This window comes from Triplophysa dalaica, chromosome 18 (genome assembly GCF_015846415.1).
Source record: "Triplophysa dalaica isolate WHDGS20190420 chromosome 18, ASM1584641v1, whole genome shotgun sequence".
Taxonomy (NCBI): Eukaryota; Metazoa; Chordata; class Actinopteri; order Cypriniformes; family Nemacheilidae; genus Triplophysa; species Triplophysa dalaica.
This window is the reverse complement of record NC_079559.1, coordinates 11,852,628-11,867,716: the sequence shown is the minus strand read 5'-3', so window position 1 is coordinate 11,867,716 and position 15,089 is coordinate 11,852,628. Positions and strand designations below refer to the sequence as shown.

Here is a 15,089-nt window from a genome sequence, read left to right as displayed (position 1 = left end):
ATCAAAGCTCTGAGACTGGCAAGGGCAGGATCTAAATCATTGGTACTCATCATGATAGATCTATCTGCTAGTTTTGACATCGTTAATCACAACATCCTCTCGTCAACCATCAGGGTAATGGGTGTCTCGGGCATGACGCTCCAATGGTTAAAGTCTTACCTTTCGGGGAGGTCATTCAGGGTATAATGGAGCTGTGTGGTCTCTGAGGCTCCACATCTCACTACTAGGGTACCCCAGGGCTCGGTGCTTGGACCACTGTTTTTCTCAATATACATCGCATGTCTAGGATCGGTCATTTGGAAACATGGCTTTTCCTTTCACTGCTATGCTGATGACACACAACTCCACTTTGCCTTTCAGCCAGACCATCCACAGTATCTGCTGACATCTTCACTCTCGATGAAAGACCATCACTTGCAACTGAACCTTGCAAAGACTGAACTGCTTTTGATCTCAGCTTACCCAAAGATTAATCACAACCTCTCCATTCAACTAGGTTCATCAACCATTTTAACTTCTAGGACAGCCAGGAACCTTGGAGTGGTAATGGACGATCAGCTAAGCTTCAATGATCATAAGAGATGCGCGGATGAGCTAATATGTCACCCACATCTGCTGCTTCAAATAAATTATCCGCCCGCACGTTCAATTTTCTCTGATATAGATGTCCGCACCCGATCGTCACTTTAATTACTCTAATTCTTTGTTTTAACCATGATGTTATCAGATTCAGTGACGTTAGAACTAATCTCCCAATCTCCGATAGTGAAATAATACGTTGATCTTAAAATGCTTTTAAATGAACACAAACAATGTTCTTTTAGCCAGATTAGCCAACATTTTCTTAATAAAATAAACAAAGGCTTTACTCCCTTCAGACTTTGAATATCGCCGTTTCTTTCTTTTCAACACGCAGTACACAAACACACGAATGACTGTAAAACTGTACATTATCTAGCCGCCACAGTCGTTGCATATTACATACCAAGCACTTGTTTCATCCTCATTAACCACTTTGCTAAAACGCTCCCACACTGCACTTTTTTTCCTCCTTTCGTTTTGTTTTTAATTCTCCTTTTTAAATTTTCTCTCGGATCGGTTTCGCCTTGTTTTGTGCTCTCCTGACTGGCCTTCCAGCTTGTACAAACAAACGCAAATGATCCAGAATGCATCGGCAAGAGTGGTCTTTAATTAGCCAAAGACGTGCCGTTACAATGTTCTTCACCATGTTACATTGGCTACCGATTGCCGCTCGCATCAAATTCAAAGCACTGCTTTTGGTTCACAAGACAAACACTGGTTCTGCACCCCAGTACCTACACTTACTAATTCAGACGTGTACCCTCCAGATCCTTGCGCACTGCAAGTAAACAACGTCTTGTGGTGCCATCCCAAAAAGGCACAAAATCACTTTCACGAACGTTTTATGGATCTGTTCCATGATGGTGGAATGATCTGCCTGTTTCTATAAGTTCAGCAGAATCTTTAGCCATCTTTAAGGATCTGCTAGACACATCTTTTTCGTCAACACCTAACTCAATAACACAGCCTCCTCTTGCTATCCTTTAACTGTTTATCTGTTTTTTCTCTCTTTAAAAATGTATTGTCTGTAAGTATTGTCTATATGTTTTTATTTATATAGCTTTGTGCACTCTGTTAGGTAAACTGAGGCCCGTTCTATGCCACTAATGCATTGCTGCCCTTTTGTTGCAATGATTGCTTCCATTGTTTTGCCTCATTTGTAAGTCACTTTGGATAAAAGCATCTGCTAAATGACTAAATGTGAATGTAAGTGAATTGTCACACCCATAACAATCCTTATTTCTTAAAAATGGGCATATGAAAATGAAAAAAGTGTTTTTGTTCTATAAAGAGCCATCTCTTGTTCATTTACTGGCCATTATTTCTTCTAGTTTGTACATTTTAATTCACAGAATTGAATATTATGGAATAATTGAATTAAGAGTTCATTATCACCATGCCTGCAGCAATAATAAAAAATGAAGCAACATAGTTTTGAAAATAAAGTGTTTTTTTAACATTCCTTTTTTTTAAAGAAGTGTTTGAAAGGCAAGAACATTCATTCATGTTGTATGCCCATTCGACAGCCGCTCTTTGCACACTCAGATTGAATTATTGGCATACACGTTGCACTAGCATGATTGGGCATATCACAGTTCCGGCACACTGCCCCCAAGCCGTCCATTTTGTTGAGCCCGGCATGGAATATTTATGTTTGTAAAAAAATCATTTTTCACACCGCAGGAGCATTTCAAATTAACCTGCAAAGTCTAAAGGTGTTTAAAAACAGTGAAACCTCGAAGGAAACGGCGACCACTCGTGACACGTTTCCTCACGCAAACATTTCAATTTTGTTTTAATTAAAAACCTCACTGACAAGTTATGAGTGGGCTAGTTATGCAAATATAAGCCCCTCTGGCAATTCACAAATGTGTTCATGTTCCATCTGCAAGCGTGGTGCTGCATTCGATCCGCAAAGGGACTGCCATGTCTGCGTTCAGACAAACGGCTTGAGTTGACCTGACAGTGGCTGCGGGGTCCGGAGGTTTCAGGCGAAGACGGATGACGCCGATTACACTACTGCAACATATCTACAGCTCTAGAGACTGTACCCCTCCTGCTTATAAATCCCATGAGTAATTTCCTAGGCAAAACAAGATCGGTATGCTAGTGTATAGTTTAGGTGTGTGCGGTGCTTGTGTCTGTATCTGACCAACCCCGAAATGAGAGACTCCAGTGTTGGGGACAACGAAGTGCTCGTGCCTACAGGAGGTTTTACCACCTCGTTTTTTCACTGTAGAAGATCATTTATCTCCCCATGTTTCAACATTGCCTGAACTCTATTATGCAGAGGAAATGAGATCAGGCTAGTTCTATTTCATGGTTTGTCAGCTTGAAAGGAATAGACTGATCTTTTTCATGTACGCACCCTTATACATACAACATCCGTTTCTAAATATCGGACGCTTGCCCATGCTTTCGCATATGTGGTAAAACACGCTCGATACAATTTTTTCACCCTTTTTTGTTTCAGTTTATTGTGAATTCCATGCAAAGGTCAACCTTGAAATAAAATACATAGTTTTTCCAAAGTTTTCACCACCAAATTTTGACATCTGACCAGTAATTCTTACCCTAGTCCTCACACAAAAAAATCTATAACCCACATTTCCACATAACACATAAAAAATGTGGGATATAGATTTTTGCGTCGGAGATCTAGGGGGGATTTACTGATTGGTCAGATGTCAAAATTGGTGGGCACATGAAAATGAAGAAAGTATTTTATGTTCTATAAGGAGCCATCCCTTCATCATTTGTTGGGTATTATTGCTTCTGGGTTTCATGTTATAATTTACTAAAAAAATCTCTCAAATACATACATTCTTTTTGTCACATCCGTAACACATACATTTTATTCTCTTTTAAAACAGATATTCTTCTGATATCTGGACTCTATCTTTAAGAGTGTGGTCAAATATAAACTGTTTGTTTAATATATTGGTAATAATTATAAGTGAGAATTTATATTTCAAATTATGACAAAAAATGCACATCCATAAACCTGGATTTGCCCTTATGTAGTGTTGTTTTTGGCTGGCTGTTTTAATTTTAGTTTTAGTCTAGTCTTTGTGTCAAGCTGTAATTTTATTTTTATTAGTTTAAGTCATGTTCATACTCTTTTTAGTCTAGTCAAGTTTCAGTCGACTAAAAGTCTGAGCATTTAGTCCTATTTTAGTCAGAATTATCCATGACTATTTTTTCGTCTAGTATTAGTCGACGAAAATTGTATTTTAGTCTCTTTTTAGTCATGCAATTCTATTTAACCTCGTCAGTATAGTACCTAGTAGTATAGACGAAACCAAAATTGTATTTTATCACCCATGAACGCAGACCTTTTTTGCACAAAAAAGCGCTGGAGCTAGAGAGGTTTAAAGTTTGTTCGCACAGGCCAAACAGTAGGAGGACAAGTATAAATTGTCAGTCGGTTGTCATCATTAAAAAAATTATGCAAGTGCAGTTCATCATGAAAAGGCAGGTAACTGACAAAAGACATTCATGTTACATATAGATGGATAAATTAGGTCCATATTATTAAACTGCAGTAAAATTCTTATATAATATTGTGTTTTTGAACTTTACTATAGTACACAGTGTTTATCAATTTACTACAAGGTCACTACAATTTTCAATAGCAAATACTATAGTTCAATAAAGTATTTTTTGTCTGAGTGTTCAATTTAATGGGACTTTTATTTTGACGGGTCTTTCGGAAGACGCTTTAGTTTTTGTGTTTGCCGATAGATTTGCTCGTAAAATGAACTCTCAGAGCAACTTTGGAGTTCAAGTTCATTTGTTCTCCTAGTACAGTGCAGACGCTGATAAATCCTCGACCATCACTAGTATGTTAAACTGTGCACATAATTCACTGAGACACGCAGAACACCCAGATCACATTTAAATAACAGGATTCCGCTCTGCATCTAGGTTGAAGCATCAGACGAAATAACATTATAACATTTCGTTTTGGTCAACGAAAACATTTTGGAATAGTTTTTATTTTGTAAACCACATTTAGTCTTGTTTTTATTCGTCAACAATATTGCATTATACATTTAATGTAGTCACCGTCACATGACCAGCATTTACGTTGCGTCTCATCTCGTTTTCATCACGTAATAAAGGTTCGTTGACGACCATATTTCGTCATAATTTTGTTGACGATAGCAACACATCCCTTATGTGGAAATGTGGGTTATAGATTTTTGCGTGGGTGGTCTAGGGGAGGAATAACTGAAGCAGATGTGTCTTCCGCCATCGGTCTGGGAGGCTAATCGTTATTATTCTCCACCTTCTCCGACCGGATGAGGCGAAGGATGCAGGATTAGATGCTCATATCCATAACAGAGGCAAGCTGAGTAGGCCGATAACATGGATGGTGTCCGAACCTTCGGGTGCTGTGGATGGCCAGGTATTCGTCTGACAGTGGCAGGCAGGGCCCATATTTTGTTAAAGGATTGCTGTCTCAGAACCTCATCTTTTCACTCATGATTTCCTCATATCTGTCAGGTGGGAGCTCTGTATCCTGGCAGGCAGCAGAGTGTGCCTTTTTTCAGATGTGTTTGATGTGTCATGCCGCAGATGCCTCTGAGACAGAAAGCGTCTCTGCTTATCTCTGCTTTTTGCCTCGGTAGAATATGTAAGGCCTTCTAAACCCCTGTGAATGAAGATGGATTGAACGGTTGGCTGTTTTTCCGGTTAGCTTTATTGTTTCTGCTAGTTACACTAAACACAGGCACTCATTTACAAGTGAAAATACAGGAATAGCAGGTACATCTGATTTGTGTGGAGCGTGAAGGCTTTAATGGATTGATGTTTTTATCTGACCAAAACTCTATACGTGATAAGCACAATGCATTAAAATCCAATTTGGATAAAAAAGAACAGTGGGGAAAAACCGCACATTTATCACAAGTTTTTTGCATATTGAACGATGCACATCAGGGGTCAAGACTTGTCATCATGGTCTTTGTCAGTTAACTTCCTACTGTGATAAATGGATTTGTCGTAACCCCTTGCCATTACATTCATAACTGCTCGATCATTAGTTTTGATGTATCGCTGAAAGTTAATCTTCTGCTTGTTATAAACGTGAGCATAGCGCACAGCATGCCATCCCATCAGGCCTTGTAATAGATCATTGTGAGAGGGCGGCGAGGTCTGTCATTAGCCACCTGCTTGAGTCTTACTTTCTGTGCGTTCCTCAGCTACTCCCTCAGGCTCCGCCGTTATCCCGTACAGGCACGACCTCATAATGATGTTAATTTTGTTTTGGTTACAGGCTAATTTTCAAGATTTATCTGTTGAGGAAACTTTCGCAGGCTTTAGAGGTCTCTTGTCAAAGTGCAGAGCACTGATTTGAGGGTGAATTAATGGCCGTCCTTAAAGTTTTCTCGGAAGGTGACGTGTGTTCTTTTTTTAAATAGGGGATGAAATACTTTTTCCTGCTGTTATTCAGGCAAAGATTTTGCGAAATTTGCAGGCTGTGCTGCTTTTGCAGAAATCCAGCCTTGCCAAACAGCATGTGTGAACAGCTTATAAATGTATGACTGCAGACTATAGAACAGTGACAGACTGGGAAATTCAATGATTTGGAAAAGACAAGCTTTAATGCCTGTTTTGTACTAGATGTGCGCCGGTATTCAGTAATTTGATATATTGTGATAATGACATACACAATATCTTTTATTCAGGCTTTAAAATATTATAAGAATTGTTTAGATTTCTAGAATGCACAATAGCTTCTTTCACATGAACTCTTTCAACTTTACATCACTGCATATGTGTGGTTTATAAGCGGCTAAATAAAAATGAATATAAATGAAAGGGGCATTACATTAGAGAGAGTCGTGTATATAAAAACATGGATTATTTTACAGTAGAACAGATATCAAACATTACACATTGTTGTATGGACTCAAACGTGTTCTTTTGCTTATTGATATGTTTAAAACAGGATTTTTTTTAGTCTACCATTTTAGTCTATCTTGCAATTATTTTATTTTACAATTATTTTTACTTTATTTTCTTGTATTACAATTATTACATTTTATAATTGTTTTATTTTTTTCAGTTTTCTTAAATCATATTTGAAATATTTTACAACTCTTTAATTTTACAATTATAATTTTTTTACAATTTTTGTTTTATTTTATCATTATTTTTTGTTACAATTTCCAATATTCAATTGTATAATAAACAAATGTTTTCATATTATCTTAATTTGAGTGTTAACATGCAATGTATATTCACGTTATGGTGTCGGTAGTGCATCCCACAATGTTCAACACAATTCTGTACATAACTACTAACAAAGTAAATAAATAGTTTTCCAATTTTTGAAGGAGATTTAAGGTTTTTTTTCTTGCGGTTTATGACTTATTAATAATCTTAATGCAATTTTTTTTCTCAGGTTCGGATCGAAACCGCCACAACACTAAAGCTGGATATCCTTTCTGATTGCCTGAGCGATGCTGAGTTGGTTATACTTCACAGACTTTACACCAGGGTGGTCATTTTTCACCTGTAATTGGATGCATTTATGTCTGAGCACTCTTGTAATTAGTTTGCCTATTAACCCAGAGCCACTCTAAAGCACCTGCTTGTTTGCCTAATGGCAAATTATGGCTTTAAGTACTCTCAGCCCCGTCTACATATCGGTTGTATATTCAAGAGGTTATCATGTCTCCAGAAATCACACCTGCAGTCATTACACTTAACTCGGCTTCACCCGTTGATGACTTCGAATTCAGAACTGAACAGTTCTTACCGGTAAGATCGTGTCTCCTTCAGTTATGATTTGATTGCCTTGAGTTTACTTTGGAATGTAATCATCAGCTAATGGTTTGTTACCCTTAGCCCTTGATGACACGCCCACAGTCTGATTCATATTGCACACAAAAATGAAAAACGCTTTTGAAGTCTTGTATGTCTTGTAATGTACTGGAGAATAACTACAACAGTATTAACAACTATATTAAAGGGTTTATATTTTATTTATTTACCCTTATGTTTTAACAACTTTTTCTTGCCTGGAACACAAAAGAAGATATTTTGAGAAATGTCCATACAATGGAAGTCAATGGGGTCCAATTTTTGTTGTTTATCAACTTTGTTTAAAATATCTTTTTTTGTGTTCTGCAGAAGAAAGTCGTACAAGTTTGAAACATATTTCTAACATCTCTCATTTCTCTCTTTGTCCCTCAGTACTTGGAGTCCATATTCAGCCTGTTGTTTCAACTGCTACAGCAGGTCAACGAATGCGACACTAAAATGCAAGTGCTGCACGTTATCTCCTGCGTCATTGAGAGAGTCAGCATTCAGGTGAGCCTCAGTCCTCATCGTGGGTCAAATTAAGTCATCAAAACACCGCCGCTGCGTTCTTGACCCTTGGGGGGGATGCTTTTCTAAAGTTGCCCTCAGGTCAGGGAGCGTATCGTTTTTGCGGGCTGAGCGACATGTATTTGTATCAAGTCATTACCAAACCGTGTTGACGGCGGTTAAGGCCACAACCTGCTTTGTAGATGAACTTTCGCTTTGGCTCAGAGCCATTTAATGAATGACGTTTATGATTCAAGAACATAACATGTTGTTGAAGCTTGCTGGATTTAAACATGAATAAATCAGAGGGTTGTAACATGCATGCAGCGAGCTATGGGAAAAGTAGGGGCCTTCAGAAGGCACTGACATAACCCGACTGCTTCAATGATTCACGCTCATCTCTATTCCCCTGCAGGAGCGTATATTTGGCTTAAGGATTAGTCAAATGGGCAGTATTAAATATAAAAGTGTTTTCATGAAAAGGTCCGTTTTTATGGCTCGGTCTAATCCGCCACCACATCAGAGAATGTATTCACGTTTTATGACATTATAAGCTCAGAAATGTATGATTTGACCCTTGAGCAGATCTTTTTGGCATTTTAGCCTTCGCTTTTAATTCACAGCGACCTCTTTTCAACAAAAGCTGCTTTGTTGGAAGTTTTCCGGGCCAGAGCTTAAAGGGATAGTTCACGCAAAAATGAATATTCTGTTATTGTATATTCACCCTCATCTCTTTCCAAACCTGTGTTATTCTTTATCTGTGGAGCACAAAAAATATAAATTTTGAGAATTATCTCAGTGCTTTTGTGTCCATACAATGGAAGTCAATGGGGTCCGATGTTGTTTGGTTACCAACATTCTTCAAAATATCTTCTTTTGTCTTCTGCAGAAGAATGGAAGTCATACAGATTTGAAATGATATAACCACGATGAAAACAAATTCAGATAAAATAACGGATAAATAAAAGGGAACAATAAGTACATTTACTTAATTTACTAAGCTTAAACGATGCCGCCTTGTTCAATTTTTATTTTTTCAGAATTAAAAACACCTTTTTATCTTTGCTCGTGTGTCTGTGTGCTAGCAGCCTTTTTCTCAAGTCTTGGTATTTGATGTGCCGTGTGTGTTCAGTGAGATTAATGCTTTGTTTATTTTTCCGTTAGATCCGACCGTATGTGGGCTGCTTGGTTCAGTACCTTCCTCTTCTTTGGAAGCAGTCAGAAGAACACAACATGCTCCGCTGTGCCATCCTCACCACCCTCATCCACCTCGTACAGGTACGGCACGCCCCCCCGGGGCCGAAAATCTAACAGATAACCAGGCTTTGATGCTGTCTAGCTGGTGATTTTTAGCATACTGTCTGGGTCTTAAGTGCTTCGCTCGAATGTGATGTGCTTACCGTCACCAGTGGGGGCCTAATTTTCACCGTCGTGGTCCGTGGATATGAACACATGCCCCGCTGCCCTGCGGAGAACCTCTTTGCTTGTTTGATCCTTGAGAAGACCTTTATTTTAGTACGATCTACTTCATCCCTTCCCTGCTGAGGACAGGGGTTTCTTATTGATGGATTGTGTTTGAAAATTGCCGCAGTGGTTGTCTATCTTCCGCCACATGGGATCTTGCAAGCTGCTCATTTCATTCAGTTTCTTCTTTCTACGAGCTTTAGGATGTTTCGGTGCCGCTTTAGCCCCTTAGGTGATACTTAATTTTAAGTGTCCGGGGACTGCTGTAAAAAGCATGTCTTGAACTTGGTTTAACCAAGAGATCAAAAGACCAACACTGTTGTAATGCAGGAATTAGTTTTTCTCACTTTTTTACAATTTGTGACTTTGAAAAAACTTTAGTAGTGACACTCTGTGTCCTCTTGATGATCCAAAGCGATTGCAGTTTTCTTTACTGTCGTGATATATGTTCTGTTGAAATAGAAAGTTTGGACAGGACATACTGAAGGGCATTTTTAAATAGCCAGTACTGTAGTTTTTACTACGGTAAAACTGGGGACAACTGCGCCAGCTGTCATTTACAACTAAATGGTTTAAGGGTCCTTGACTTGTCCGTACAGGTAATCACTTTGAAACTGTATGTAGTGTACAAATGCTGATTTATACTAGCATGGATCAGTGTCAATGTTACATTTTTGAATTTATAAACATTTCTCTGAAGAGAGTTATGAAACAATCTTCAGCTTGATTGAGCTGTTCTTTGTCTTTGAAAGTGCTCTGTTCTTCAGAAACCACATCTTGCGTATTACAGCTTTCTGCTCACACCAAAGACCTTTCATTACCGTGTCTTCAGTTCTTGTAAATCACAGTAGACAGCCACATGAATCAGTTTGAAATTTCACCCCGAGGCTAGGCCGAAATTTGCATACTTCCAAAAATCTGCCAGTTTAGTTGTCCAGCATAAGCTGTGCGATTTGCATATTAAAATGCCAGGAAACCATCCATTGTGTGCATCTAAGACCGGCATATCTTACCACCCGCCATCAACAGTTTGCTATTAACCTTGCGTTTGTTTGTGTTTCTGTGGCCTCCTCTGCCAGCCATATGGTATCACAGCTGCTCCTCTCATGCCTGCTCCAGAATGCTGAAGAGACAATATTACCAGCGAGCATTCAAAGTCAATCATCCTTAAATGGGCCCTATCATGGGTCCATCCCCAAAAGCATATCTCTGGCAGATGTTCAAAAACAGATGCAGTATTTACTTCACATTTGGATGTGATTTGTTGACCCATGGAAACTAAATTGCTTTGGCTCGTGCCATGGCCCTGGAATTGGCCGCTGTTATGGATGGAGCAGGTATTTGGAAACACGTTTTTCGGGGAAGGGAAAGAAAATGCATAATTTTTATGTAAATACATGCAGATAGAGCGGCACGATTAATCGTTAAAAGATCCTGATCTCGATTCGAACACCCACGTGATCTCATTAATGAAAATCAATCTCGTGTGTCTATTAACTTACACCTCGAACTAAAATCATAACGCTTCAATATTTGCTGTTGCTGCCGCAGAAGTTAAAATTATTATTATAAGGTATGTAACGACGTCACAAACCGTCTTTTCAAAACAGTCACTATCATTATGTCTGTGTCAAATGGTAACAGAAGTAACGTTACTGGGATTTATGAGTTGCCAACTCACAAACATATGACGCGTTTACAAGCTCGTACTCTGCCCAAATTAATCTCACACCAAATAACAGACCAACATATAAAGTAAATACAGGCTGACAACAAAACTGTTCTTATGAGCGTCTTTCAGGATTGTGATACATTGTTCTGATTATGCCTCACATCCTAACTGGACATGTTAGTAACAAAACTAACGATTGTAGTTTTTATCACGGACAAATCCGGGTGAGCGCTTATATCCGTCATTATGGTAAAACACGTCATCAGAGCGCCTATTACTCTATTAGCGCTCATAGAGAAGCTGCGCTATCAGAGCTTTTCATCAAGTTGCCCATCATTTCATGTTTTCAGGTTATTTTAAATTGTTTACAGGTGAGAATTCTGCATTGTTATGTTTATCAGAAGTGTCTTTCTGTAAAGACCCCTTCAAGCCGTCTATATATATCAGGCCAATATATAACATAAAAAAAGTGTCACCTTATGATAGTGTTTTACTGAGACATATTTCCTATACAAGTTACTTCAATGCATTTATAGTTTTAAGGGAGTTAAACTTTTGCATTTAAAGTAAAAAATCCTTTAGTTTACTTATGGAATTTGTGGTTAAACATTTCTCACCATAGTTGCTGTAGGTTAATCAAGAAATATGTAATAATTTTGAAGCAAAGTCCTACATGTTACATACCTAAATAAACAATTTTTTCGTCAGAACCTCTAGTAAATTATATATTACTTTTAGTCATCATTCAGAATCTTAAAAGAATCGCAATCTCTATTTGAAACAAAAGAATCAGGATCCTCAATTTATCCAGAATCGTACAGCTCTACATGCAGACATACTAAAATAAAGCAATGTGATACTAATAGAATACTTTAAGGTAGTGTCTTACAAATCAAACGAAACTGGAAATGATACGAATGCCAAACAGGCAACAGTAAAGCGTTACAGTGTCATCAAAGTTCCTCTGTTTGTCTCAATTTTCAGAAAACCACATAGCACACTTTCTTGCCTTTCTGGTTGCCAAGTTATGACTCTTCATGCCTGCAGTTGGTTTCCTTGCCTTCTGTTTGTTGTTTTTCATCATTGGCCCATTGACAGTAACAAAAGCTTCACCTGGGTCCTGCAGATGCTACAGTCTAGCCTGTCTAAGCCCCTCAGAGCTTTCTCTCCGTGTGACTTTGATGGACAGCTCAGAATCAGACTGTCAAAGGCAGTCATGCCCTGAACTCAAGAGCCCTTGCCGGTGGTCTTCGCAATGAGCTCTCATCATTCAGAAGCTGAGTGGACGTATCTCACCCCCGGGGAGAGTGCGGATGCTCTGGAGCACGACCTCCTACGTGGGGCATTCGAATAAACTCGAGAACGCACAGAGAGCGGCCGTATGTTTGTGAGATTCCCTTACTGGAGAGCAAGAAAAGTAGAATATTGCACCTGCCGCTATTCAGAATGAAAATGAGAATCTTTGTGTTCGACTGTAAGGTGGAATAAAACTCATTTCAGCTGAGAGTAGAATTTCAAATAGCAACGTTCCTCGAAATTCTCTTGAAAGCCTGTTATCATTTTTCTCGGAATACAAATGTTTTCTTTATTCTGCTACTTGTTGAATTGTCAGGCATATATAACATGGCTTATTTTCAGGGCATATAAAACACTTTGTTCATCTCTAGCTTGTTGCATTTAAACGGATAATTCAGATGAAATGGTTTTTTCATTATTTACTCCCCCCTCATGTTGCTCCAAATGTGTATGCTGTTGTGTTTTCTGTGAATCACTAAATGACATTTTGTAAGAATCTTGAAGGTTTTTCCTTTACAAGGACAGTTCGTCGTAACCATGGGATGTTAAATTCAGAAAAAAAGGCAGCAATCTAAAACATTTTTTTTTGTTTGTTTGCTTTTCTGTTCATTTGGAGCTTAACATACAAGGTCAATATGAACTGTTGTTGCATTTGTTAAGATTCTTCAATCTTTCCTGAGTGATTTGCTGAAGGTAAAAAACACATGTCACCATTTCACATAAAGAGAGTAAGTACTGTAAATAACGACACTTATAATGACGCTTTGTGTGTGTGTGTGTGTGTGTGTGTGTGCGCGTGTGTGCGCAAGCGTGCGTGCGTGTGTGTGTGTAAACATACCGTGGTACATGAGGATGTATTGAATTTTTTTGGTGTTATTCCAGGGCCTGGGAGCGGAAAGCAAGAATCTGTATCCCTTCCTTCTACCTGTTATCCAGCTGAGCACAGATGTTTCACAGCCCCCTCATGTTTACCTGCTGGAAGATGGGCTTGAACTCTGGTAAGTCTTCAAAAGTCTATTAATGCCAAAGGTGTAAGCTAGGTTGAAGTTTCTTTTTTTCCAGTCAAAGTGGCTTAAAAGACATAGTCCCATATACTTAAACACCTGAATTTGTTCTGCATATAATATATGTTGTGCCTATATATTAATGTCTTTACCGTTAAAATATATATTTTTTAAATGAATGTAAAGCTCAATTGGTACTTATTAGAAACATCCCAATTAGCTGCAAATGTGTTGTATGTTTTTTTGGGCTGTGGCACATTTTTAAGATTTCACATTATTGCAGAAAAACAGGCTAATAGGCCTATATTTCCAAAAACATTGCTGCCGCTACAGTAAATAAGATATGATTCAAAGTTTCACGCTGCTTCAGCTGCATCTTTAATGACCTTATCTGGAATTGTGACCCCTAGGGTATGGAAATATTTCATAAGAACATAATATAACATAATTTTGATTTATGTGCTATAATTCCACTTGTTGACATTCTTGATAGATTTGATTACTTTTATTCAAAACTTTTGGAATGTTTGTAGCTGGTGGACTGACGCTATGTTCTGGCGAGTGTCTCTTAGGGTTTTGCTCTGTTTGTATATCTCTAAATGTTTCATGTTGTCAGGGCTGTGTTGTGTTTCTGCAGCTGTATGATCAATACTTAATGTACTCTGTATCCGTATGCTGTCACAGGTTGATTTTATCTGTGTGTGGACTGTATACATATCAGCGAGACCCAAATGCTGAAATGTCAATGTTGTGTTGATTTTATGTCATCTCATTTTTTATAGATTTACCTGCTTTATGTGTAGTCTGATAGACTGACAGGAGTGAGAATCGGTAGATGGAGAGAGATCTGATAATGCTGATCAATCGATAAATGTTAAAATACATGCTTGATAAACTTACTACTATACTATATTTAATATTGGATTGTCAGGTGCTGACAGCTAAACATCATTCAAGAACCAACATGTGCAGTGGGGTTCCAAAATTCTAAAAGCAATATTATTCACCTTTATTAATTATTTTTTATTTTAAACATTTTTATTATTTTTTTAATAAATGATTTTATCAGCATGACAATTTAAGTGACAATGAACTAAAATCAAGTCGCATGAGTGTCTGAATATACGCAAGACTTTTAGATCTGACTTTTTATACAAATAATTGATCTGTATTAGATTTGAGTTTCTACGTTTTATCATTTTCATGTTTCCAGAAAATGTCCACATCCAGGTTTAAATTAAAAGTAAAATCAAGTGTTTTCAAAGTCTTAACAGACTTTTACGACCCCACTGTATTTAACGTCATAAGCGACGCACCCTGTAGGGCAAAATGGTTGCTGTGAGCACGGCCATAGAAACTTGTCTGGTTTAACCACATGTGACTCACGGCTTTATCGCCACTTCCTCCCTTCAGGCATCTCAGTGATGCAATTGCTGAGGGCAGCAGAAAATAAGGTTGGGTCGCACGTAACCTGCCTCAGCTTTTGTGCTGTTATGTGCGGCATGTGAGTTGAGCTCAGCCGATCGTCATTATGGTGAACATGTGGTGATAATGTATTTCGAGATCTCTTCATTAAGCCAGTTGGCTGTGTTGTCAGAGACGAAAGTCACATGTTGGCACCCTGATCGTGCGTATATCATTACTATAGCAACCATTGCGGATATACCTGCACTGGTCCTCAGATATTAAAAACAAATTAGCATTTTGAGTCGTGAATATTAATAGAATACTGCCTGTGCTACAGGCATCTA

At 38.3% G+C, this 15,089-nt stretch overlaps 1 protein-coding gene across 1 annotated transcript in view; it reads left to right on the top strand.

Annotated features, from left to right (window-relative positions):
* ipo11 (importin 11) overlaps positions 1-15,089 on the top strand; it is a 130,158-nt gene that overhangs the window by 60,562 nt on the left and 54,507 nt on the right. Inside the window, 5 exon segments of the mRNA XM_056730003.1 lie at positions 6,995-7,028; positions 7,313-7,353; positions 7,789-7,905; positions 9,067-9,180; positions 13,217-13,332. Coding sequence (XP_056585981.1) covers positions 6,995-7,028; positions 7,313-7,353; positions 7,789-7,905; positions 9,067-9,180; positions 13,217-13,332 — 422 coding nt within the window.